Genomic DNA, 27,501 nt, shown 5'->3' on the forward strand with positions numbered 1-27,501 from the left:
GCACCCCCGACAGCCACTCTCTGCCACAGAGAACTGCCTCCTGCCACAGTTTCGGGAGGGGCATGGCTCACGTTACGTTGGTTTTCTGTCTAATTAGTTTTCGTCGCTTTCTCAGTCTGAGTTCGAGTCTGAGTCTGGGTCGGAGCGTGTCATTAAATTTGCAATTTAGTTTTGCCATTATTCTAATGAGGAAAATGATGGGGAAAAACGCTCGCAAAATGCAAGGGGAAATGGGAACATTTCTAATGAGCGACAGAGCGGAGCTGCGGAACTGTGGTCCAGCATGGCAAAAATGCTAAACGGAAATAGAACTGGAATCCTGATCAGAAAGGATATCCATGCGAATCCAGCCGCCTGATTGAGTTGACCTTTGGCCTTCTGTGAGCCGCTTGCTGAAACGTGAAAGGATTTTGTGCCTAATTAGTTGCTAACTGTTTTTGCCATCCGATGGCCATTCGCTCTAATTGGCCAACAAAAATTCCATCTGGCCACCAACAAAATTGAAATGTTCCATGAGAAATTCATGAGCTGGATGCGGCCTCCCCCCCTTATCCCGCTCTCTCACGGCGTGGCTTAGCAATAAAATGTATTTATCCGCGTTGATCCCAAAACACTTTTTGGCTCACAAAAACTTTGCCCATTGCCAAAAGAGCGAAAATAAAAACCCAATTTCCAAGCGGCAATTTCATGAATTTTCTCAACTACTTTGGCAATGCCGTAAAGAAAATGGAGGTAGCTCTGCATATCCTTAGCCGAAACACTCCCTCCATCCTTCTAAGAAGTTTTTAGTTTTCTGTGGAGAAATCAGAGGAGTAACCGATGCATGGGATATCCATTGGTAGATGCCTGGGGTCGGGGCTATCCTTATTCTATGAGTGCAGGGTAGCAGTGCGAGCAGGATACAGGATACCATGCGCACAGAGGGCACAGGATGTTGAGGCGTGCGGATGGACATGGACATGGACAGCCATGAAATGTATTGCTCCGCTTTGGCAGGCGCCTGTAATGCCCGACGAAAATGTTGCAACACACATGCCGCATGCCGCTTGCCGCATGCCTACACATGGTCCTCCTCTTCGACTGTTGTATGGCCATAAAAACTGCTTATCCTCGTTACATTTAAAGTGAAATACAATTCGGCTAATGCAATTGGCACACGAAAACGGGGAAGGATGAATGGAAGGACGGCTGGATGGCTGGATGGCCTGATGTTGGCCTTATGCCGCCTGTAAACACTCACGTAACGTAAAGCCTTTCATTTTGATTAACGTTTTGACTTTTACCATACTTGCAAAATGGTTTTATGGCCCCAGAGGCAGACTTAGAGCCAGTGGGGGCCCGCAGGGAGGTAAAAGCCAAAGGAAAAGCAAAAGAAAAAACCCTCCCGCTGCCCAGGGAGCTGCTAATTTTGCGGCTCAGCCGTAGAAAACTGCCGACCTCTGCATGTCTGAGGCGGAGACGGAGACTTAGACGGAGACTCCGTCGGGTGACTCCCCCGACAACGTGAAAATCATGAAAATTAATTGCCAATCTGGGTCGGGAGGCTCCCACTTCGTGGCTCCTGCTGCTGCTCCTGCTGAGCTTGCCACAAATTAATGTGCCGCCATTTTGAATATTGCACTGTCTATGTCTTCAGTTCTCTCTCTCTCTCTCTCTCTCTGCTTTTAGCTCTCGGCGTGTTCGTTGTGGGTATGCAAATATTTGCCTCCCAAACTCCCGAAAAACTCCCAACAAAAGTCGGTCAAACGGAAGCCTCGACGTGATTCACTTGACTTCAAATCCGAATACTCCGCTTCCCCTTCCCCTGCTTCCCTTCATCATTCTGCACTCACTTTAGCTAATTTCATTCAAGAATGGAATCCACTTTGTACTTTTGTATTTGAGTTTCTGATTGATTTGCCTTCATTTGCCTCAGTGTTTGAGTTGAAGAGAAGTTTTTGTGGCTCGAAATGGCAATGGAAGTGCGGATGAGCCTGAAGTCGCTGTGCCACAGGACAGAGACCATCAGAGCCATCGAATGGTATCAGACAAAGGCATTCCTTTCAGCCCCATAAATTAGAGGAAATCTTTTAAGATTTGCAAGGGGATATACGCGTACGCTGAAGATGCTCTTCCTGTGTGTGTTCTCCTCTCTGTTGTTTCGATTATCATGCATCAATGAGAGCCTTGGATTGTGGGATCATTCCTTATGCTTCAAATAATTAATTACCTGCCTCTCGCGCTCAGGTGGTGTCCATAATTCATGTTGCGCCTCAATTATGGAAATCGGGCAGAGCCGAGACTAGTCGTGTGTCTCCCCGAGCATGCCACGATGTCCCACGATGTCATCTTCGATGTCCCTGTGGAGGAACAAGAAAACGTACTCGTAATTAATTGCCAGCTGGCATTTCTCTCATAAATCCCCCAACTGCGGGGGAAACTTTCTCTTGTCACAACGGAAACTGACACTAAAGTTGTCGAGCAGAAGTTCGAAGCAGAAGCAGGAGATGGAGTAGAATTTTGGAGCATAAGAGGGAGTAAATGTGGCAGACTGGAAGAAAGAACTGAATGCAGATGGACCAACATCTTTGTGTATGTGTTCTCTCGGTTTCGATGTTTGCAATTGGAATTCAATCAGTGGCCATAAATTTGATTTTGCAAGAGACGTACATAAGTACGTTATATCTTTTGAGATGGCAAACATTTTGCTTTTGCGACAGGGCAAGGTCCTGCCTCCGCATAAAATTGCAATTTTGATTCCTTTTGCACCATTTAAAATATATGTAGAATAATTCTGTAATTTTATGGAAGCTGCTGCCCGTGCAGCACTCCATCATGGCCACTCTTCCCACTCCACCACTCAGTGGCTGTGGCTGTGGTGGGGCCTTGGAGGTGCCACAGCATATGGCTATGTCGCCGTCGTGTGGTGGTCGCTCTGGTTGGCCATTTTTCTGCCGCTGACTGCTGACTGCTAACTGCTGCCTGCAATTTCTCGTTTTGGCGCATTTGCGAAATTAAAAAGCTTCTTGCATCATCATCATCATCATCATCAGCATCAACATTGTAGTAGTCCCCATGCTCTATGTTCTCATCCTCATTATGATGGTTGTGGTGGCAGTCATCAAGTGATTTGTTGGTCGCATGCCAAGTGAAAACTGCAATGGCAATGGCGACACGACACACACACACACACACACACACAGATCGAGTTCCATCGAGGGAGAATGAGAAGGGAAACGAACGAATCAAGGATGAACGATGATGTGGGCAGGGGGATTTTGGTTAGCCCTGACTTTGAATAGAGCTCTTTAGGAGCATCAACGTTGAATAGTGTCTGGATAGATGCTCTCTGCTGTGTGGACTCTCTGGAATAAGAATCTTTTAGCTGTAGAAACTGTAGCCAACATAGTCTCTATAGAAATTGCATTAAATTAAAGGATGAACAGCGATTTAACATGTTGCAAGTATGTGCCCGAAGAATGTTTCTTAGACTGCACTGGGGAATACAATCCCTTCAGGTTGAATAAACACTTAATTTTTGCCAACATTCTATGGCTTCACATCTACCAGCTCCTTTTGCCACACAGCTTCCCCGGCTCTTGGGCTTTACCTGCAACAAAATGGATTTATTTCTCTTCAGTTTTCTCCCCACCCGAATGTATTTATTTATTTACTGCTCGTTTCATGCAAAATGTATTTGTTATTTATTTATGCCCCACTCTAGACCATTTTTGCTTGTGTAAAACATAATCTCCACTTGGCTGCCACACCCAACAATCCCCTGTCCCTGCCTCTCCCTCACTGCGTGTGTGTGTGTGTGTGTGTGTGGGAATGGCTTATTGATTGGCTTGTGCATTAATTGAGCGTGAAAAAAGTTGTTTAGCATGGTGGTTGCCACTCCATGGAAAATGCACTTTTCCAGCTTAATGGCATTTTCGCTCAGTGGCAAAAGAGCATAGCATACATTTTGGGGCACGCCGCAAAGTGCAAGATGCTGTTTTCATAATGGGCAAGGCGGGAGTGGGAGGGGGAGGGGGAGGAAAAGAGATAGCTAGCGAGAGAATGCATGAAATTTTCAATTTCCCGTCCCAAATGAATGATGAAATGCTGAGGATGACAGACGCTCAACACACACACCACACATGTCCTCTCGATGTCTCTGCCTCTCTCTCTCTCTCTCGCTCTCTCTCTGTGTGGATTCAATTTGTCGCCTTGCCTCAGAAAATTGCGAAAAATCGTTGACAAATTGCATTGAGGCGCCTCGCCTTCTGCCTTCTGGCTTCTCCTCCCTGCCAGTGGCTCTTTGGCGCAGACTTTTTAACTTTTTTTATGCCCGCATTAGCGTCACCTTTTGCCACCTCAGTTCTGCTGCTGTTCTGCCACCACGTTATATCGTTGTTCATCGTCCAATACAAATTCATTTCATTTCAATTCGAGCTCAATTCAATCTAGAATCTCGATTCACCTCAGGACGCAAAAAGACGTTCTTCAATGCGCTTTATTGCCCTGCTCCTGCTGTAGCAGAGAGCACGTGGTCGTGTGTGTCCGTGTGTGTGGGGCAGATAAGGGTCGCTCCAAGGCAGCAGGCAGATGCCCCATTGTACAGAGCGAGAGGGAAAGAGATAAACTACATACGTTCCCCTTGACATTCAACGTGCAGCCATCGCAGTAGTGAGGCATGAAATTGGAAATCCATAATAGCCCTTCGTGAATGAGCAAATAAATGTGGATATATGCCACAGCAGCACCAGCACCAACCATCAGCAACCGTTGTGCACATTTTTAAGGAGACATTTGCTGCGAGATGGGAGATGGCAACATCTGGTTTGGGTTGTGGCGCTGCGTCCATTCAAGTGTCCATTTTGCAGCTATATCTAGCAGGTGCTTGGCAAAAAGTACTTCACAAGTTTCCATTTGTGAACATTTCCAGTGAATTTATTTCGTATTTCTTTTGTCTGGTCTATGGAAAACCTTTGCTGGCTTCCAAGAATCGTATCACCACAGAGCAGAGGTTTTTGAGTGGAATCTGTTTCATTTATATCCCAGATTATTAATCCATTTTTTCAATCAAATTATTAAAAATGGAACTAAATTCACTTGATGGCAGAGACACCCTCTGATCGCTAGACTCCTTCAACACCTGGCTGCTTTGATTTATTACAAGTTTACTTTTCATTGATTTTTACGCATTTTCTATAGAGAAAATGTCCGGTATGAAATCTGTTTAATTGCTGATTCCATGCGCGCAGTATTTAGCTCCTGCGATTATTTTTGATGGAATTTCGCCATGGAAATTGGATTATCTTCGAGCAATTATATAATCAATTCTGCAATTCCGTTGCACTGCCCGATAAGTGGATTCCGGCATTCTGTTTCGATATTCGATTCTGCACGGATATTTCCGTTTAATTATTAACAATTCAAACAACGAGCACACACACACAAAAGTGCAGACAAACCACAGACATGCAGCTGCAGATGGACAGAGTCACGTAGATGCAGTGCATATGCAGGAGACGGATACAAATGAGAGGAGAGGCATGTGCAAATATCAACTACGAGCTTGTGCCATGTGCCGTGTGCAATTATGCAATTAGTGACAAACAATTAAGAGGGTGCCGCTCTTTGAGGGGTGAGCAAAGTTGCGCCACACAAAGAGAGGGCGTGACAGGTGGCAAGGTGGCATGATGTGGCACAAACAAACAGCCACTTAATTAGCTGCAGCTACAGTTACCATTTTGCCCAGCCAACGACAATTACAGAGAGCAGCAGATACGCAAATTGAATTGCATTTGTGAAGAGTAAAGGGGGAGGTGGAAGGTGCACTCCTTGGCGGCTGCAAGTTCAAACCGAAAATGCATAGAAATTCGTGTTTGCTGCCAGATGGATGCATTATTTTTAGAGTCATCTTTTTGCTTTGCTTCTTTAAACTTGAATTTCGCCTGTGTGGAGAGCGGCATGTGGCAGCGACAGTTCCCGCCACTCCTCCCCTAGCTGTCATACGCAAAAATCTTCTGCCTTTCCTGCCATTTGGCTGAGTGCGGGTTGGGGGTTGGGGGTTGTGGGTTGCCCGCGGAGCAAATGTAAATTTATTTTTAGTTGCTTTTAGCAGCGGCGTTGTCGCTGCAGTTGCAGTTGCAGTTGCCGCTGCTTGCTTCTTTTTTTCCGCGTGTGTGACAGCAGGCCCCGGAGTCTCGTGTGTTTGTGTGTGTGCGTCAGAAATGTTTCATACATTTTTGCCATTTGTTCGGCCCATCCCACTGCTGTTCCTCTGCTGCTGCTGCTGCTGCTTCTTTGCTGTGGCAACAACGAATCGAACGAATATAAACAAACCCCCAAAGGGGGAGACGCGTGACATGTGGCAGGGCAGGCAGATAAAGGGAAAAAAGAAAGAGTTGAAGACTGCTGGGACTGCGACCTGTCCATTCCTTTCCATTTTTTGCCTCATTCCGCACCATTCGTTCTCATCATTCCATCCTGTCAAATTCCCCTAGAATCCGCCTTCCGCCCTCCTGTCATTCCATTCAGTTGTCGTGTGTAAAGTGTTTTGATTTATGCACCACGAGTGGCAGGGGGCAAGAGACTGGCGGAGGCAGCAATGAAATTCTAGAATCCCACAGAAATTTCAATGTGAATTGTAACCACAGACCGACACTATTCAGGCTCCTGTCTCTCTTCGCACCAACAGCAGCTTCTCCCTCCGACAGTGGGGGGGTTTTGGGGCACCCTGGGGCGCCCTGCACTGGGTATGGGGAGGAGCGCAGCGCAGCGCAGTCAAAGTTCGTTAATGGAAGTCCTGCGGAACGAACTATCTCCTGCCACTTCTGCCCAACCTTTGCCCGTGTTCGGGGGCAGATAATAGAATTTTGGGGTTTTCGTTTTATTTTTGGTGGCACTGCACGTGCATGCTGATGCTGGGTGAGGGGAAAGCGAGGGCACGGGGTGTGGTAACACATTTATGAGCAATTTATGCAAGGCCATAAAATATGGAAAAAGAATTCACTATGCCACAAAATCTCTATCTCTTTCTGGCTCACGCCTTTCTGCTATGCATCCCTCGCTCTCTCCCGCTCTCCCGCTGACTCTTTCTGCACTATACATCTGTCCATCCCGTTCTTTTTGTACGTGCATTATGTGAATCGATAAAGTGACATAAATTATGCGAAACTCGCTCGCACTTCCACCTGTGCCGCTGGCATCCTTCGGTGCCAGTTTGTGTTCCTGCCACATTCAGCCTCATTGTGCCTCATCTTCTGCCACGCCTCCATGTATGGTGTGTGTTGCTGCAATATTTATTGGAATATTTGTTAGCTTCGTTTGTCCTCCGTTACCACAGTTTATGGCCACTCTCTGCGTTTGCTCGGTGTGCTCTGTGCATGCCCTTCCATCCAATTTTCGCATTTGTATTTTCATATTTGAGGCGGCGTGTGTCCTGTCCGTGTGTGCTGTGGCCTGTCCTTGCCTGCTGTATGTCTTGTTTAGTGTCTTTTGCCTCGGCCAGAGTGCTGCTGGTGAAACTATAAACATTGATTAGCCATTAGGGGGAAACAAAACACTTCAAAATATATATTGCGCATACGTCATGTGTGACAGGAAGAGAGCAGGCAGGAAGACAGGGGCCTGCAGATGGACATGACTCAACAATGAGACTGGCAAATGAGCGCAGGATTTTGAATTGGGATTGGGAATTGAAGTGTAGAAAATGGCGGACGCAATGACGCATCATTGCGCACGGCTGACGCAGTTCACGATAGGCCTGGGCCTTGGTCCGAGCAACTGCCGGCGCAATCATTCGCATGAAAATCCGCGATAAAGCTGCTTTAATCCAGGTCGGAATATTAATCAGTGCAACGCAACTTGTTGGAGGTTTTCAAATAGCCAAAATAGCAGAGCTCCAGACCAGAATTCTCACTCTGTTCTCGCGATATCTCTACTTCCCTTTCTCAGTTGCTGAAGGATCTACTTCTGATGTCTTCTGCCTTGTGGCTGTCTCGCTGTCAGAGTTCTTTGCTGCTGGAAGGAGGACTCTACTATCTGCCAATTAATTACAATTCTTATCGGCGAATACATATCGCTGTGTGCGCTTTATACACACCTCCCCTTTGCTCTCCTCTGCTCTCGTCCCGTCCTTCCGTGAGTACATCAACATCAACATCATCAGCGTTGTCCTTGTGTCTATATCTGGCCCTGTGTCCGTCTGTGTCCTCTCGTCGGGACACGTTCCTTATCGGTACTGGGTACTGGGCAATCAGGCGCAGCATTGTTTTCGCCATTGTTTTGCGCTTCCACATCCACTTTGACCTCTCCACATAGACCCGTGCCCCCATGCCACCATCCCACTGCCTGCTGCTGTCACAACAATGGACTCCGGATATCCGAGGCCTGCTTTCAGCACTGCCCTGCCTCCATTTCGGACTCTCTCCTGCGACTCTCTTTTGTCTCTGTGCTTACTTAACTTTCGATTCCCTTTAATTGTTATTGTCTCTCGAGTTGCTCTGCCACGCAGCAGAAGCGGAAGCGCTGTCTGCCGCTCTCCCACTCCTGTGGCGCGGTGGGGACTGTCCTTCAGCTCGGTAGTTTCTTTGCCTTCACTTGCTGCCATCCGCCGTCCTCCATCCTCCATCCTCCATCCTCCATCCTCGAACCTCTTGAAGGAGCCATCCAGCCAGCCAGCCATCCACTTGACTCAATGTGCAATTAATGAGAGCAAGTGTTTAATTTCTTTTTAATGTGTTTATTTATGCATTTCCAAACATTTAGCCCCTTTTTGCTGCACTCCAGCCTCTCAACTATGACAAGAGACAGAGGGAGAGAGAGGAAGATAGTGAGTGAGCGCAGATAAGAGCCTGAAAAGATGGAGGCGGCATCATTCATTTGGCTGTGCAAACTTTTCCCAACGCGCTTCTCCTTCTCCGCCGCAGTGCGCGCAGAGCTCGCTCGCTGCTTCAAGGGTCGTTGCAACAACAAAAACGACAAGTGGCTTTTTAGCTACATCAAAATCAACACGAACGAAAGACCCAGACCCTGCACCCTTGCTGCCATGCTGCCATGCTGCCATGCTGCCATGCTGCCATGCTGCCACGCGACGACTCTCGAGTGGCTTTTAGTGGGGGCGCCGCACAAAATTATGCAACTATTTTGTGCAAACAATCGAGTGGCAAGCGCCAAAGAGTGTCACAGGGCGAGGGAGGCGGCTTGGAGGTTTCGCCATATCAGCAATCATTACGTTTGAAAAACGGAAAGCGGCATCAGATAGATGCAATGTCATTGCATGCCACATCCCACACACACACACACACACACAAATTGCTACAGGCACACAGCAGTTGTCCACGTCCAGGCCTGAACAGGTGTCTCATTTCTATGCCTTCATCTCTCCCCCTCTGTCGCGTTTTGCATTCGATTACCTGCGCTGTCGGGACTGTCAATCGAATGTGGAGAAGTGCAATGGATGGCAGGATATATGCCTGCAGCACTGTGCCACTGCCACTGCCACTGCCAGATCCATTACCACCACTGCCGCAGGGAGGCACAAAGCAGGAGGGAAATTATCTGAAATCAGCGGCCATAAATTCAATGTTGCAGAAGCCACTGAATGCCAAGGCTGCCAAAGGGAAGAGTCTCCACTCAGTGTCGGATTCAAATCAATGGATTGAGGCTATTTATGTTTGAGTATCGAAAGATGCAACTTGGAGCCCAAACGGATGTCGTTTTAGGGATTTTCAAGTGCGAACCGAGTTGCTGTTGGGGCTTAAAGCGGATTCTGTTCTGCGGAGCTCCGAAATTAAATATAAATAAATAAAGCAGCGAGTGGCACACACTGGATGTGGCACCAAGCAAATTGAAGTCTCACTCACAGATATCAACGCATAAATATTAAATGAAAGAGCACCAACAACAACAGCTCAGAGAGGGGGAGTGACTCAGATTCTGTAGCAACACACACACACATACACACACAGGGAGAGGGGCATCCATCCAGGCAGCGTCTGAGTGGCTTCATTCGCTCGATGATTGCTCAAGAGTGCGAGAGGTAGATGCAGAGAGTGACTGAGCGAGGCACTTCCTCTCATACACACACACACACACACGTATAGGGATATACCGTATATATTCATATATATATATATATATATACTGGGCGCGCTTCCTCATTATTTTTGTGCAATCGCTGTAGGCGCTTTTCACTGCCGTCTGGCCCCGTGTGCTTCTGCCGCCACAGCGCCCCGCCCCGCCCCGTGCCACACATTGTTGGCTCCTCCTTTATGCTGGCGCCTTTCCTTTCCCTCTATCCTTTTCCTTTCTCTTTGCAGCTTCATTACAATGCCCTGCCGCTGCCGCTGCCGCTGCCTCTGCCTGATCCTGTGCTCTGTGTATCTGTGTGGCTGGCGTTGGCTGTAAAAAAAGTGTTAAGATTTTACATTTTTATGCCTTGAAGTTCGCTGCTCTTTCACGTTCCTCCTGCCGTCGGCTTTTGTTGCTGCTGTTGCCAGCCATTTCTGCCGCAAATTGCCGCAAAGATAGAAAGAGAGAGAGAGGGATGGGCAGGAGTGAAGGGAAAGATGTAGATTTTTTTTGGGTACACAAAAGAATGTCGCAGTCGAGCTGCACCGTGTTGGAGGAGGGAGCCAGCCAGGCGCCAAGGATCATTTGCCATTCAATGATATTGCAACCAATCTGCCACATGCCACACACCGTCTGCCATCTGCCACACCCTTCTTTTTTGTATGTGCCTCTTCGTTTCCATCTGTTGGACATGGCAACATAAAAATGAAAGTTGAGCACTCATTAAGGTCTCGTTTCGAATAAGTTATTCATGGGATCATTCATGGGAGCCGAGGGAGAAGCGCCTCAGCTCCTGAGCCCGTCTTGTTCATTAATTTTTGCAAGCGGCTTACGAGATAATTTACAATCTGTCGGCTGCGAAGGAAAATTAAATCCCAAAAGCCGTAACTTCAAAAGGGTAGGCTCCTAAGGGTGATTCGATTAATTTACCTGCCACGCTGCCTCCTGACGCTTTGTATCCAAGCAAATGAAAAACTTTCGGCTAACAGGAGCGAAAACTATGGGAAGAACGGCAAGAAGCGGCATGCTAATGACCCAGGTGCAGGTGGTGCGGCTGCATGGAGGCGAATAATGGGCACGGGACGTGGCTAGACGTAGGCGCTTTGCCCAGAAAGCAGTTTGAATTTGTATCTATCCCGGGCCAGCTGAGACTTAAGGATTATTAAGTCACCCAGGAGCCTGGGTGGAGACTGTCCAGTTTGGAGTCGATTTCCAATCATTCTTCAGTCACTCAAATTCATTCAAAATCAGTTCTCAAGCTAAATCTCAGTAAATTCGTTCAAAATCATCAGTTCTCAAGCTAAATCTCAGTAAATTCATTTACGATCTTCAAATCATAACCAAAACTATGTCTTTTGGCACTGTTTTCACAAATCTGTTGCTGGTCTCTGTCTGCACATATGCTCTGTCCCTATGTGGCAGCCGCACTCGCTTTGATTCAATGTGTTTTGAGCCTTCTGCGTGGCTTTGGCTTTAGTGCCCGATGAATGCGGATTGTCGTCGTCAATTTCCGAAGACATGGTGCACATCTTACCGCATACAATGGCCAACATCGAACTCTACCGCAAGTCGGATCTGTACAGAGTGGCAATGGTCCATTGCCTGTGCCTCGTGCCACTCAATTACGATGTGTTGGGAAGAATTGGCGACAACCATGACCAACCATGACCCAGGCACGGACAAGCTGAAGGATCTGGCTCTGTTTTCGAACATAATTTCCACTGGATTCTTGGCCTTCCACGAAGGAAACAATCAGCAGATTCAAATCAATCGGCAATAAAGACTTCAAATTGGTTAAATTTCTTTCTTCTTATGGGAGAGTTGGTTGGGGATTGATGGAATTGACAGAGTATTAAAACCTTTAAACACCCAGGCAGGGCTGCAATCCCTCATTCCACTCTAGTTATTTTACTTTGTGTTTGCAAATAGTCACGCCGAAAGTCGATGATGATGGAAGAGGAGGAGAGAGCACTCTGCAGGAGCAGGTAGGGGTCGCCCTTGCTGACTTAATTTGTTGACCAAATGACATAATACACAACTGGACTGGGACCCGCAGTAGGAGTGGGCACAGGGCAGAGTCTAAGCAAATATCAAAAGGCGTCCAGGGTGCGGGGTGCATGTCCATCGTGGCGTATGCGTAATGTGACCTCGCTTTCGCCCTTCTCCGCTTTCGCTCGCTCTCTCTCTGTTTGCCCCTTAATGCTCATTTATCAAAAACAACAGCGAACCAACTACCATTGGCAGACACTGTGCATAATTATTACACAAATTTAATGTATAAACTAATGTAAGGGTCTCGCTACAAGGACTCCCCCGCCAGTGATGGATGAGTGGGCTGCCCTTGATGACCTTTTCGCCTTGTCTCATCCATTCGTGTTTCTACTCAGTCAACATAACTACATTTAAACATATTCCCTTTCCATATTACAAATCAGATTCAGAATTTGATACGCATTTGATACGACATTTGACATCCACAATCAAAAATGCATTTTACCATCCGTTTGATCCCCTTTTGAAACCATTCCTACAAATGTCATAGATATTTATATTTACTTTCTATCTTTCCATCATATCTGACTTTCTTTTTGTTGTGTCTCTTGCAGGATTCCTCTCCTGGGACGTATCCGATTGCCACGTCGATTTGGAGGAGGAGCTCAATACGATAACACAACATGCGCCCGAGGGAGAGGAGGCACGTCACGGTGAGTCTTTCTGTTGTCTCCTCAAATGCATGTTGCAGTCCTCGAAGGGTGCCACCAATCAGATGGAAGGATCCACAGTAAGCCCTTCACTTTATCGAAAGTTCATCAGCAGCAGCAGCAGCAGAATCTGCTGTGGCAAATTACAAAGTTATCCTAACGAATTATTATGACAATTGTCTCTGCAAACAGCAGCAGGCAGCAGGCATTCATAAGCCATAACGTGCAGGGGAGAGGGCCTGGGATGTTGAAGAGGGAGCCCCAACAATTGAATGCACAAAAGCCAACGAAAGCTCAACGCTTTAATGCTTTCATGCTTTTGTTGTTTTGTTGTTTTGTCGTTCTGGCTTTTGTGATAAATCCATGCCCACACAGACCCGTTCTCCCCGCGAGGCTGGGGCTGCCAAACGAGAGGCTGCATTTTCATTTGCCCCAAAGTGCAACAACGCCTGGAAACAACAACAACAACAACAGCAACAGCAGCAGCATTATCATCATCATCAACATCATTATCGACAGAGGCAGAATGGAACAATGAGGCAGGGAACTGAAGCCAACGCTGGGATTGGGGCTTGGATTGCGGGCGGCACGGGCTGACTGGCTGACTGGCTGACTCTCTTGGTCGCTGCTGCTGTTGTCTTTGTGGATTAGTCTAAAACGTGGTTGAAATGCATTCAAGTGGCTTCCAGTGCTTTCCTCCTCCTACTCGTCCCTCCTTTCCACGCTCCGCTCGTTGTTGTCTTTGCTCCTGTGTTTGCTTTGTGGCGCGCTGTTTGTTGTTTGTGCACTTCGTTGAGTCCTGGCTTTGGATATGATTGCCGAGACAGCGACTTCGAAAGTTGACGCAGAGATTGACTGAGATTCGAATCATCTTTTGATTGGCTCTTCTGCGTAAGAGATTCATCCGCCTGTTATTTGTATTTCATTGTTTGAAGTATCTCATTGGTGTGTAATCATTATGACAAGGAGCTTGATTATAGCTTGATTCTATGCATAACTATGGATAATAAGATGCATGCAATTCGCTGTCACATTTTGTATTTCTGTCTTTAATTCTGCACACACTTTGTGTCCCTGGTAGCTCTTCCCGAAAGGTAGCAACATGCTTTGCGTTGAAATACCTAAAAATAAAGTACACAAGCCACAAATACTGACGGCACTGATAAGGCGTGTTGTTGTGGTGTTGCTCTGACGTTCAGCCGTTGTCCTTGAAGGACATGCTAAGTGCAACACCTGCGCTCAATGCGCTCCCATTCAGCAGCCGCGGACAATGGCATGGAAAAAGTTGGCAGCGCCTGCAGTTTTTTGCAGTTTTTTGCAGTTTTTTGCATTTTTTGTTCCATTTGCATTTGCAATCGCATTTCGCTTCGAAACTACTCAAACAAAATTCTCAAGTGGCGCCCGCCTTGGAGCACCGCGGCGGCATGGTCCAAGCCCAATAATGATGCTGCAACACAGCCGCACAGCCTTAGTGCCACATGCCGCAGCAAGCATAACTATGGACATAAGCAGACTCCCAGCCAAAGGCAAAAGCAACGCCAGTGGCAGAGAGATCCTGAAGGCCGACGGGCGAAGGCTCTTGAGGCGCGATTGAGAATGCACAGAATGCATTCGCTTCAGCGAACGCTTTGTGCTTCGTCCTGCCGTGCTCCCAGGGCAGAGCTCTCTGGTCCACGACTTGTCCACCGTCGTGCGTGCTGCCAGCTGCCAGCTGCCAACTGCCTTTGTGCGGTGGCGTAGGAGGCGGCAGAGCAGGAGCAGGAGCAGCAGGAGGAGGAAGCGGCACTTGTCGGAACAACTGCCAAAGGAGATACTCGTGTACTTAAAGGCAAGGAGGCGACAGGGTAGAAGTGGATGGAAACTTTTCCAGCAATTACAAACATTCGTTAACAAGCGCATAATTCATGCTTTATAGCTCTCCTTCACTCTCCCGCTTCTCCAGCATCCATGCATTGCCCCACCAGCTCCAAGTTCCCACATTTTCCCACCCATGTCTCCACTGAAAAATTGAGTTTGATGCACAGTTTAGTTAAGTTGACTTGAGGGACGGACAGAAACTTTGAAACTCTGCACCTGGTACGCTCTGCTCTTAAAGTGTTCCTCATCAAGCAAACGCTCCCATGGGTGACCCTTCAATGGGCTCTCACGCTGAGTCCTTGACCAGAAACAAAAGCCGAACGTAGCTGCTGCTCGAGTGATTGATTTCGGCAAAGTTTTGCACTTCTCGTTGTTCGCTTTTCGCACTCGCCACTCGCGAGGAAACACTCTCCCAACCCACAAATACGACAATCGACGCTTGATGCTTGCTCAAAAGTTTACTTAGCTGGAACTTCCTTTCACTTCGCTATAAATATAGTTAGGCAGATGGACAACACTCAGCGCATGGCTGGGGTGTGCCAGTTTACTAGTTCGACTTAAATTCTTTTGTCTCTAAGCACTCGCTACTTTTTTTCTTCCTCTTTTGATACTTTAACGCATCTCAGAGTGCTCTCCATTCGCTCTACTTTATGCCATACCCTTTATTTTACTCACTTCTCTTCTCAACTTTCGATTTTGCACTCTCCTCGTACTACTTTCCACTGTCTTCTGCTTTCTCTGCTATCGCTCGCTACCTTCTGTTCCTTTTGCTGTTCTCTTTCTACTGCCACACATCACTCATGTTTTCCCCCAATTTGCTGTTCCAAGTGCGTTCCATCCACTCTCCGCTCTGCCTACGGATCATCAGGGATTTGAACACATTCTTATCTCTCTCTCATCCCTAAGCCGAAACCCACATAAGCATTGAAAAGGCTGTAGAGGATGTAGAAGAAGAAGTGCAGGGGCACAAGTGTGCCACAATGGAGAAGGTAGAGAGAGGCCAAAGCGTCGTATCACGACCCAACATAACCTCAAAACTCATACAAATTCTTGAGATAAAACGTATGCAAAATTGATAGATAGACAGGGTCCATGCCGTGCCTTGGAGGAGAAAGGAGCAGCATGTGGGGGGGGGACACACCTACAAGGCCGTATTGACAATGTCTATGTGTGGGTGTGTGTTCTGTGTGTGTGTCTCATGCATAATTCAAGTCAGAAAGAGAGAAAGAACGCCTCCATTTCCATTTCCAGCTCCACTGACTGAAAAGTTAGGCACAGACTGACAAACTGACTAAACGAAAGAGAAAGAGAAAAAGAGATAGACATTGAGAGAATAGGAGACAGAAACACACGCACGCACAGCACAGACTGACGGAATAGATGGATGGACATGATTTGCATATGAGCGAAGTGATACGTGCAGCTGCAGGAGAGGTAGGAACTACTCTAGTGCTGATGGAGAGGAGTGGGCCAAGCGATAGGCAAATAAAACTATGATGATGTGCCTGACAAGAAGCATAAGAGGAACAAGCAGCAATAGAAATTACAAGTGTTTGCCCAAAACCCACCTGAGGCTCCCACCCAACGCTCACTTCGAAAGTTTCCACCCAGCATTCCCAGTGCTTCGTTCTACGTTCTTCATTCCTGCCATTGCATTGTATGATGATGCTGATGATGGTGTCACGGTGACAGGGCATCAATTAATATAAAGCCACATGGACAGCACACAAAAAAACAAAACAGAACAGGAACATGAACAGCTGACGTCTGTCATTTGTGGGCGAGCGGGAGACTCTTTGCGCGGGCAGCCATCCTTTTAATTATTATTAGGGGAGCGGCGGTGCAGTTGGGAGGTTAGTGTAGAATGCCTGATAACATACCGCTAGACGTTTACAACATGTTATCGGTCGTGTTCAGCCAACACCAGGCCAATCCATTGCATCCATCCATTCATCCATCCATCTATCCATCCATCCATCCATCCATCCTCTTCCATGCATGCCAGTCCCTGCCAGTCCACACATTTACGTAACCAGCAACCATAGACAAGACCAGAGATAATTCCGTCATATTAAATGTTGCCCAGGCGGCTGCCCGACTGATTAATGATGGCCCCATGGCACTTTGGCATCGGGTCAATAATAAATTTTCATGCCACGTGTCGGGCGGCCTGTCCTCAGCAGCGGTTTGTAACCGCTAATTAAAAAGTCATCATATCATCATATTTCCCAAGGATTAGTGGTAAATGGCCATTAGTAGGCTCTACTGCTGCACCGGCATAAGCGGATGGCATTGCACATACCATTGTCGATTGTAAAATTAAAGACAAAAATTATGCTTTAGGCATGGGAGGACCCATCAATCCCCTTATGTGGAGACTGCATTAGCAGGGTTTAGCCAGAGTTTTACTCCCCAGCCCACTGTCTTAGCTAAATTATTCATTTTTCCCAAAAAAATACTTCGAAAAGCAGTCCATATTATAGACCAAGGCTTGACATGTTCGTCAGACTCCAGACAAATTCTGAGTCAATCAGTACAAAACAATATTCTGTCGAGAAACATACAACATATTATGCCATAGTAAATTTAAAATAATAACCAAAATAATGTCTTATGGCACTGTTTTCACAAATCTGTTTCTGGTCTCTGCCTGCACATATGCGATGCGAACGCTGGATCCAACGAAGCATGGCTATGGCTATGTGGCAGCCTCACTCGCCTTGATTCAAGGTATTTTGAGCCTTCTGCGTGGTCAATTTCCTTCGTCAATTTCCGAAGACATGGTGCACATCTTACCACAAACAATAGCCATCATCGAACTCTACTGCAAGTCGGATCTGTACAGAGTGGCAATGGTCCATTGCCTGTGCCTCGTGCCACTCATTTGCGATGTGGTGGGCAGAATTGGCGACAACTACGACCCAGGCACGGACAAGCTGAAGGATCTGGTTCTGTTTGCGAACATAATTTCCACTGGATTCTTGGCCTTCCACGAAGGAAACAATCAGTATTACGGTCTGCTCGGAATAGCGAGCATTGCGAGATTCGGCGGATCCAGCGTAGATCGTTTGTTCGCGTGTGTCGGTGGTCATTTGGCTACATTGGGCACTGCTGTCATCTTGGCGCTGATGACCTACACCCTGACTGCAAAATAATTCTCAAATAAACCTCAAAGATTCCCCACGCAGATTTAAATCAATAAATGAAGATGTCCTTTTTTTGGTCATCCTTAACCAAGAAAGTCTGTTAAACCCTCTGTTATTGGCAGCTTAAATCAGGTTTAGAAGTAGTCAGCTCGAAAGATTGAAATTTGGAGTAAAAATATAACGATGTCGTTTCTCTCGCTCTCTCCTTGTCGAACTCTCTTGGCTTGTTTCTCTGAAGCTTTTCTCAAATCTAATGACATGGCTCAAAAAAAATCTTCCACTCATCTGATATCCCGGTTTTGACAGCTCAAAACTCGCATTCAATGCCGTTTTTATTTAATTTTGAGCAATTTTTCTGCCCTTTCGCAGTAATTTTGTGTGGCAACGGGAAAGCAGGAAAATAAGGAATAGAGGTGGGTGGGTGCCGAGGTTCTCGGGGGGTTTTCTGAGTGCGAAAGGTCATTTTGAAACTTTTTTTTTACACGTGCGCGTTGGCTTGACAGGAAACTTTTTCCTGGCCCTTGGGCTGGCAGAGGGAGCAAAGAAGGCACAGAAGGGGCAGTGGGGAGTGGGGCGTGGGTGGCGAAGAGCGCAGAAAGGCTGACCGGCGCCCGTTACTGTAATTACTTTGCAGTCAAATAAAAAAAGGAAAAAATAACAAAAAACACAAAAAATATATCTACAAAATCATAAAAAACACAAAAAGTTTCCGCCTGCCGCCTGTTATGGAAATTGTTTTGCGTTTTTTCTCGTTTCGCGTTTTTTTTTTTGGTTTTGTTTCAAAAGTTGTGGCAACACTGGCTGGCTGTAGCGAAGCGCAACTATTAACGGTTAATCTGGCGCCATGTTGCCACTTTGGTTAGGTGTGGGGCAGGAGCGTCCACTGGCCCTCCAGCCTCCCCAATCCCCGAAGAGCAGATTCTGCAACTTTCCCTTCCCTCCCTTTATGACTTGTCAAGTGCCGCACTGAGCGAGTCCTGGACTGTGGGGGGGCTTTGCTTTAAGCACTTTGATGCAACTTTTCATTGTGTTTGTGTGGCACTAACTTTTTGATTTCGACTCTTCCGAGTGGTCTTAAAGTCCGGCCACTGATTTGAGAGAGCAGCCAGCTTAGGAGGTGACACCTGCCCCTTCATTCATCTCAATCTAAAGTCCAATTTCAGTTTTCGAGTGTCGTTCAAAACCTAGCTCCAATAGCTTTCAATATCAATGGGGGGAAGTCTCTTCCTCTGACATATTCCCATGTTGTTCTGTGAAAAAGGGCGTAAGACTTCTCTACCGGACTGGCATTCGTTTTTAGATTGAAGTTTATTGCAATCTGCAGCACGATTGGCATTCCATTTGCTGGGATATCTTCAGGGATATCGATGGGGGAGAATGGAGGGGAGGTAGGGGCCAGCAAGATGCTAATGCCAGGGCAGGGCATGTCCTTTGGGTGTCCTACAGCCTAGTTATAAACTAAACATTCTTACGATTATGCGAGTGTGCAAGTGACAGACCAGACAGACAGACACACGAACAGCGGGGAGGGTATTGCAGGGGGCCACCTAAATTCATGGGAATTGCGTATACGCACAGGTCCTGGCCTACTATGTGTGGCAGTGCCATGGAACGGGGTGTCATGCACAAAAACATTCCGTGTGCTGCTTGGCTACATGGCTCCATGCGATAAATATATAAGCCATCGCACACGCAGGTCGGGCGCCCGGACAGATTATCATTTATAAAAAGCACAAGGGATACACACAAACACGCACACAACAGACACACACAGGCAGAGACAGAGACAGAGACAGAGACAGCTATACACATGCAGAGATGGAGAAAGAGCGGAAGAGGGCATGGTGGATGGATGGTAGGAAGCCATAGGAAGTGCACCCCCGTTAAGGCTCTTCTTGTATTTTTTACGCGTACGTGAGCACATTTGACCGCCTGCTCTGCCCACTGCCACACACATTCATATGAAAGCTGACCCTGCCACTACACCCGTTCTCTGCCGCTTTGTCACTCTCTCTGCCTTATCCGCCACTCTGCCTGCTCTGCCTGTTGGCTCTTTGTCAACGACTATTTAGTGCGGAAAATGCGTAAATTATTTACGTATGCATGGTATACGCATACCGTGCCCCATAAAACCATTTCGGGTGGCCAGAACTCTGGACATCATTATGATCCCAGAGTGGATGCCAAGGTCGCCAGCAAGGTCGCACCTGAAGCAGCGCAACCGACCGCCGAGCGCACACTTAATTAAAGCATTTAAATTAAAGATTTATTAAATAATTCCCAAGCATCGTCGTGCGACAGGATGTGAGCGGGCGTAGACTCGAGAACTCCCAACATCGCCCCACAATTGAAATCCACTTGAATTTGTGTGCGTGCTCGAGTCCAAGTCCGTGCCCGTAGCCCCTAAATCGTCTGTCACAGCCCGTCCCCTCTTTGGTCATAGATTCATTAAAGTCTGTGGGTGGAGCGTGTGGGGGCTACGGAACGAGGTCACGTCAAAGGGGGAGTGTGGCTTTATTATCTCTTCTGAAAGTGAAGGCAACTAAAGAAAAGCTTCCTATTCAATGACAATCCACAGGTGAACGTCTTATACAGTATGCCAGCGAGAATCTGGTAACAGAGGTGCTCATCCATCCGCAGTACAATACGTTGATCCAGTGCATGCGAAATCTGCTCAGCAGCTTCACCCGCCATCGGCACATCATCCATGCCGGCTACACCTTCAGCGGCAATGGTTCCTGGATACTGCAGGTGGGTCTTTGCTGTGGCAGAAGTGGATTATTGCAAGGAAGCTTACGTTTTATGGTTTCCTTTATGACAGGATGGAACCTTTTCGGTGGCCGACTTTGCGGAGGCGTTTCAGGAGCACGACGTACAAAGGGTAATACGCGCCTACGCGGACACCATCACCATGAACATCCATTGCGCGGATGCGGGTCTGTGGCACACGCTACCGGATAAATCCTTTGCGCGTCAGTGCAAAATCCGTATCAATCCCGTGGATGTGCTGGACACCAGCAGTGAATGCATCAATGGCTTCCTGGGTGAGTTCAGGCGTCGACGTTCGTTGGAGTTTCCCTGATACCCTAATTGCTGGATTACCATCCCACAGACTACCTAGCGCCCATGGTGATGCCCACATCGCTGCGGGAGCTGCTCGAGACCTCAGATGTGGTGGGCAACATTCGCTTTACGCACCCCACGCTCTATGTGTTCCCCGGCGGTCAGGGCGATGCGGCTCTCTTTGGTATCAATGGCTTTAATATGCTGGGTGAGTTGTCAGCCAAATAACCCATCTCTAACACTACTCTAGGGATACTTATCCATATGCAACAAAATGTCTTGTCTTTGTCCTTCCCTTGCAGTGGATGGCGGCTTCAATCGTAAGGCATGCTTTTGGGACTTTGCCCGCCATCTCGATCGACTGGACGCTGTGCTGATGACGCGCCTGAACAACAGCAATGTGCAGGGGCTTGGGGCGGTGGTCTCTCGGAAGCGGGACTCGCATGTCTACCCCCAGATTGGGCACTTTTTCGGCAATGTACCTGACCGCAAGGGACTGCCCAGTCCCGATGGTGATAAGGATCGCAATCCGCTGCTGATCGATCTGTTCGAGCGGGGCCATGGCATCGTGAGTGACCTGAAGGCGCTGGATCTGAAGCCGCAGAGCTGCTACCGCAACCAGGAGCCGATTAATCTGTACCACAAGGTGGGTCACGGCACCCTGGACATGTACGTGATCAGTCCGGCCCGCGACTCCAAGGAGGTGAAGGAGTTTATGCAAAAGTGGAATGCCGGCGATCAGCGTTTGTTTGCCGCCCGGGACTCCAAGGACTTTAACTTCCCGCTGCAGAATCTCGTCTCCATTTGTGCACTACTCGTGTGGCAGCCCGCCAATCCGGACGACACCATCACCCGCATTCTGTTCCCCGGCAGTACGCCTGACTTCAAGATCCAGGAGGGTCTCGAGAAGCTTAAACATCTGGAGTTCATGAAGCACTCGACGTGCACGGCCAAGTCCATAGCTCCGGCCATCCAGACGGTCACCAGCACCCGCAAGAGCCTCAAGTCTGCTATTGAGGCGACGCCCGCTCCGCCCAGCGCCAGCTACAAGCCCATCTCTAAGTTTGGACCCGTTGCCAGTGCCGCCGTTGCCGTCCAGCATCACCAGTCGCAGCACCAGCAGCAGGACAACAAGGCCAAGGAGGAGGCTGCCAAGGCAGCGGCGGCAGCTGCCGTGGCGGCTGCTTCTGCCGCTGCTGCTGCCGCGATGGTGCGCACCAAGGCAGACTCCATGGACACGGATGTGGAACCAGAGGCGGAGCCAGGGGCAGACACTGGGGATGAGGCAGCGCCTGCAGAGTCCGAGCCAGTGGAGACGGAGGCTGAGGCCGATGCTGAGCCTGAACAGGAGGCTGGAGAGCAGGAGAAACCCGAGCAGGACAACAAGGATGAGGAGAAGAAAGAGGAGGCACCAGCAGCAGCCCCGTCCAAGGATGCCGTCGATGCCGTTGCAGTGGAAGCGGCAAGCCCTGCGGATGCCACATCCACCAGCAAGCAAGCAGCAGGAAAGGCAGCCAAGGGAAAGCTGGACAAGCCACGGGCCGAAGTAAAGCCCGTGGTGCGCTCCAGGATCGACACGAAGCCGCCCAAGTCCATGGACCGTAAGCTGGTGAAGCGCGAGGAGAAGAAGAGTTCGCCGACCGCCACGCCCGCGTACCGTGCGAATGCCTCGCGTGACGGAAAGTACAAGGCAATGTCCCGTCCGGCCACCAAGTCCAGTCCGAGCAGCACCCCGGCCAAGAGCGCCAAGGAGGCCAACAACCGCAAGGTGCTGGAGTCCAAGCAGCAGGCAGCAGCGGCGGCCGCAGGACGTCAGACGACCACCAGTGCCAGCACTCGGCGTGCCACAAGCAGCAGCAGCACCACCGCAACCACGGCAACCACTGAGAGAAAGATTCAGCAAAGCCAAGCTGAGTCCAAGACAACGATGCAGACAGCGGCGCAGCGGAAGCCCATCTCGAGGCGACCCCGAGGGGTGTCTCCCTCGAAGCGGGCACCAGCACCAGGTAGTCCCATCAAGCAGGCCAAGCCGAAGGCAGCGGACCTCAAGAAGGCGCGTCTGGACAAGGGCGGCACCACGGACTCGAGTCTGGTGTCGACGCCATCGGCCGACGATGCGACAGCTGCCAAGAAGCTGCAGGATCTGACCGCCTCCCAGGAGCTCGATGCGGAGAAGCAGCGCGAGCTGGACGACCTAAAGGAGGAACAGGAGGTGGTGCGCGAGATCGAGGCGGTGTTCAGCCGGGACGAGATGAAGCGCCAGCAGCTGATCAAGGCCGAGCTGCGGGAGATGGCCAAACAGGACAGCACCACTGAGGCCGAGGAGGAGGAGGAGTACCTTATTATCGAGAAGGAGGAGGTCGAGCAGTACACTGAGGACTCGATCATCGAGCAGGAGAGCAGCATCACCAAGGAGGAAGAGATCCAGAAACACCAGCGCGACTCCCAAGAGTCGGAAAAGAAGCGCAAGAAGAGCGCAGAGGAGGAGATCGAGGCCGCCATTGCGAAGGTGGAAGCCGCCGAGCGCAAGGCCCGTCTGGAAGGCAGCGGCGCCTCTGCTGCAGCCGCATCACCCAGGCACGAAGATCTTACTGCAGAGGGTGAGATTAAGGCCGAGCTGCAGGAGATTATCGCCTCGGCCAACGACATTGTCAAGTCGCGTACCGAAGAGCAGCTGGCCAAGCCCGAGGAGGAGCTATCCTCGCCCACGCCCGAGGAGAAGATCAGCAAAAAGACATCGGACACCAAGGACGAACCCTTGGAGGCACCCGAAGCGCTGCCCATTAATCTACAGGAAAGTCTTCCAGAGGAGAAGTTCTCCGCCACCATCGAGTCGGGCGCCACCACAGCCCCCACCCTGCCAGAGGACGAGCGCATTCCGCTAGACCAGATCAAGGAGGACCTGGTCATCGAGGAGAAGTACGTGAAGGAGGAAACCAAAGAAGTCGAATCAGTCGTTGTGGCCAGAGTAATTCTGCCCGATGCAGCTTCGGCCACAGCTGACGCGGCCGCTGCTATCGCAGCCGCTGTGGCGCCTAAGGATGCGAAAACCACGGTCCAGACTGCCGAGATTCCTGAGTCCGGAGATCGAGTCCTGCCCATGAAAATGACCTTCGAGGCGCAGCAGAACCTTATGAGGGACGTGATTAAGACTCCCGACGAGGTTGCCGACCTTCCTGTCCATGAGGAGGCCGACTTGGGCCTGTACGAAAAGGACAGTCAGGACTTAGGTGCCAAAAGCATTTCCCACAAGGAGGAGTCCGCCAAGGAAGAGAAGGAAACCGACGACGAAAAGGAAACCAAGGAAACTGAGGTCGAAACTGTGCAGCAAGTCAAAGAAGCTCCAGTGGCTCCCGAGGAACCAGCCAAGGCCGCAACCCCAACAGCAGCCGCAGTGGAAGAGACAGTGGAGGAGGTGATCCAGAAAGAGGGGGTCCAGCAGGTCCAAAAGCTCGAAACAAAGATCGAGGCAGCAGTTATCACTGAGAAAGAGGCAAAGAAGTCAGCGAGCACACCCGAAGAGAAGGAGACCAGTGACATTACATCCGAAGACGAACTCCCCGCTCATTTGACTGGACCCGCAATCGCACCATCGCCAAAGGCAAAAGACCGCGAGGACACCGTATCAATGGAGAGTCCTGCCACCATTGAGGAAGCCGTTGAAGTGGAAGTGAAGCTCGATAAGCAGCAAGTGGCACCGACGCCTTCCAAAGAGGAAACACAAGAAGCATCGCGCAGGGAGAGCGTCGCGGATGAGAAATCTCCAATTACCTCTATCGAAGCCTCTCGCGCTGTATCTGCGGCAGGCAGTATCAAAGAAGAAGCTGAAAATCTCGAAAGCCGTCGAGAATCGGTAGCAGAAAGCGTAAAAGCAGGAAGCACCAAGGACGAGAAGTCTCCACTTGCCTCAAAGGAATCATCTCGACCAGAATCTGTCGCAGAGCAGGCCAAAGATGAGGCAGAGAAGCCAGAAGCTCGGCGTGAATCGGTCGCAGAGAGCGTAAAAGCAGGAAGCACCAAGGACGAGAAGTCTCCACTTGCCTCAAAAGAAGCTTCAAGACCAGAATCTGTTGCAGAGAGCGTCAAAGATGAAGCTGAGAAGCCAGAAAGTCGTCGTGAATCGGTCGCAGAGAGCGCAAAAGCAGGAAGCACCAAGGACGAGAAGTCTCCCGTGAATCGGTCGCAAAGGAAAGCACCCCAAGGGCACGTCCACCTTCCGTAGCAGAAAGCATCAAAGATGAAGCCGAGAAGCCAGAAACTCGGCGTGAATCGGTCGCAGAGAGCGTAAAAGCACGAAGCACCAAGGGCGAGAAGTCTCCACTTGCCTCAAAAGAAGCTTCAAGACCAGAATCTGTTGCAGAGAGCGTCAAAGATGAAGCTGAGAAGCCAGAAAGTCGTCGTGAATCGGTCGCAGAGAGCGCAAAAGCAGGAAGCACCAAGGACGAGAAGTCAGCCTCAAAAGAAGTCGCAAGACCAGAATCTGTCAAAGCAGGCCATGAAGCAGAGAAGCCAGAAAGTCGTCGTGAATCGGTCGCAGAAAGCGTAAAGCAGGAAGCACCAAGGACGAGAAGTCTCCACTTGCCTCAAAAAGAGAACCCCAAGACCAGAATCCACTTGCCTGAAACTGAGAAGCCAGAAAGTCGTCGTGAGACCAGAAAGAAATCAGGAAGCACCAAAGACGAGAAGTCGTCAAAAGATGAAGTTGCAGAGAAAGATGAAACCAGAAAGTCGTCGTCGTCGAATCGGTCGCAGAGAAGCGTAAAAGCAGGAAGCACCAAGGACGAGAAGTCTCCACTTGCCTCAAAAGAGAAAGCCCAAGACCAGAATCTGTTTCTCGCCCGAATCAGTAAAAGCGTCAAAGGTGAAGCTGAGAAGCCAGAAAGCCGTCGTGAATCGGTCGCAGAAAGCGTAAAAGCAGGAAGCACCAAGGACGAGAAGTCTCCACTTGCCTCAAAAGAGGTTTCAAGACCAGAATCTGTTGCAGAGAGCGTCAAAGATGAAGCCGAGAAGCCAGAAAGTCGTCGTGAATCGGTCGCAGAGAGCGCAAAAGCAGAAAGCACCAAGGACGAGAAGTCTCCACTTGCATCAGAAGCAGTTTCCCCGAATCAAGACCAGAATCCGTCGCAGAGCAAGTCAAAGATGAGGCAGAGAAGCCAGAAAGCCGTCGTGAATCGGTCGCAGAGAGCGTAAAAGCAGGAAGCACCAAGGACGAGAAGTCTGCACTTGCCTCAAAAGAAGTTTCAAGACCAGAATCTGTGGCGGAAAGCGTCAAAGGTGAAGCTGAGAAGCCAGAAAGCCGTCGTGAATCGGTCGCAGAGAGCGTAAAGGCAGAAAGCACAAAAGACGAGAAGTCTGCAGTTGCCTCAAAGGAGGCTTCTCGACCAGAATCTTCGCAGAGCCAGAAAGCGTCAAAGATGAGGAAAAGGCAGAAAGAGAAGCCAGAAAGCCGTCGTGAATCGGTCGCAGAGAGCGTAAAATGAGGCAGAAGCCAAAGCCGTCGTGAATCGACGAGAAGTCGAGAAGTCTGCAGTTGCCTCAAAAGAAGTTTCTCGACCCGAATCGGTGGCGGAAAGCGTCAAAGATGAAGCTGAGAAGCCAGAAAGCCGTCGTGAATCGGTCGCAGAAAGCGTAAAAGCAGAAAGCACCAAAGACGAGAAGTCTGCAGTTGCCTCAAAAGAAGTTTCTCGACCCGAATCTGTGGCGGAAAGTCAAAGATCAAGCAAGAAGCCAGAAAGCCGTCGTGAATCGGTCGCAGAGCGTAAAGCAGAAAGCACCAAAGACGAGAAAGTCTGCAGTTGCCTCAAAAGCAGAATCGGTCGCAGAAAGCGTCAAAGGTGAAGCAGAGAAGCCAGAAAGCCGTCGTGAATCGGTCGCAGAAGTAAAAGCAGGAAGCACCAAGGACGATAAGTCTGCACTTGCCTCAAAAGAGGTTTCAGAATCTGACCAAAGATGAATCCAGAAAGGCGTCGTGAGCGGTCAAAGATGAAAGCCAGAAAAGCCAGAAAGCCGTCGTGAATCGGTCGCAGAAAGCGTAAAGGCAGAAAGCACCAAAGACGACGAATCGGTCGCAGAGAGCGTAAAAGCAGAAAGCACCAAGGACGAGAAGTCTCTCGACCAGAATCCGTGAAAGCGTCAAAGATGAAGCAGAGAAGCCAGAAAGCCGTCGAATCGGTCGCAGAGAGCGTAAAGCAGAAAGCACCAAAGACGAAAGTCTGCAGTTGCCTCAAAGAAGTTTCTCGACCAGAATCGTGGCGGAAAGCGTCAAAGATGAAGCCCAAAGCAGAAAGCCGTCGTGAATCGGTCGCAGAGAGCGTAAAAGCAGGAAAGCACCAGAAAAGTCCGTCGTGAATCGGTCGCAGAGCGTAAAAAGCAGGCGTAAAGCACAAAAGACGATAAGTCTGCACTTGCCAAAAGAAGTTTCAAGACCAGAATCAAAAGCGTCAAAGATGAAGCTGCCGAGAAGCCAGAAAAGCCGTCGTGAACCAGAATCTGTAAAAGCAGCACCAAAGACGAAAGTCTGTTGCAAAGATGACCAGAATCGAGAAGCCAAAGATGAGGCAAGAAGCCAGAAAGCCGTCGTGAATCGGTCGCAGAGAGCGTAAAAGCGTAAACGAGAAGCAGCCTCAAAAGAGGTTTCTCGACCAGAATCGTGGCGGAAAGCGTCAAAGGACGAGCCAAAAGCCGTCGTG

At 49.2% G+C, this 27,501-nt stretch overlaps 1 protein-coding gene across 1 annotated transcript in view; it reads left to right on the forward strand.

The window, feature by feature from the left end:
• The window catches only part of LOC117894677 (microtubule-associated protein futsch), a 41,846-nt gene that overhangs the window by 4,663 nt on the left and 9,682 nt on the right, over positions 1-27,501 (forward strand). The window contains 8 exon segments of the mRNA XM_034801858.1: positions 12,651-12,749; positions 20,328-20,500; positions 20,571-20,793; positions 20,862-21,020; positions 21,115-24,935; positions 25,001-25,054; positions 25,957-26,263; positions 26,328-26,646. Of these exon segments, the coding sequence (XP_034657749.1) occupies positions 12,651-12,749; positions 20,328-20,500; positions 20,571-20,793; positions 20,862-21,020; positions 21,115-24,935; positions 25,001-25,054; positions 25,957-26,263; positions 26,328-26,646 (5,155 nt within the window).

Source organism: Drosophila subobscura, chromosome A (assembly GCF_008121235.1).
Source record: "Drosophila subobscura isolate 14011-0131.10 chromosome A, UCBerk_Dsub_1.0, whole genome shotgun sequence".
NCBI lineage: Eukaryota > Metazoa > Arthropoda > Insecta > Diptera > Drosophilidae > Drosophila > Drosophila subobscura.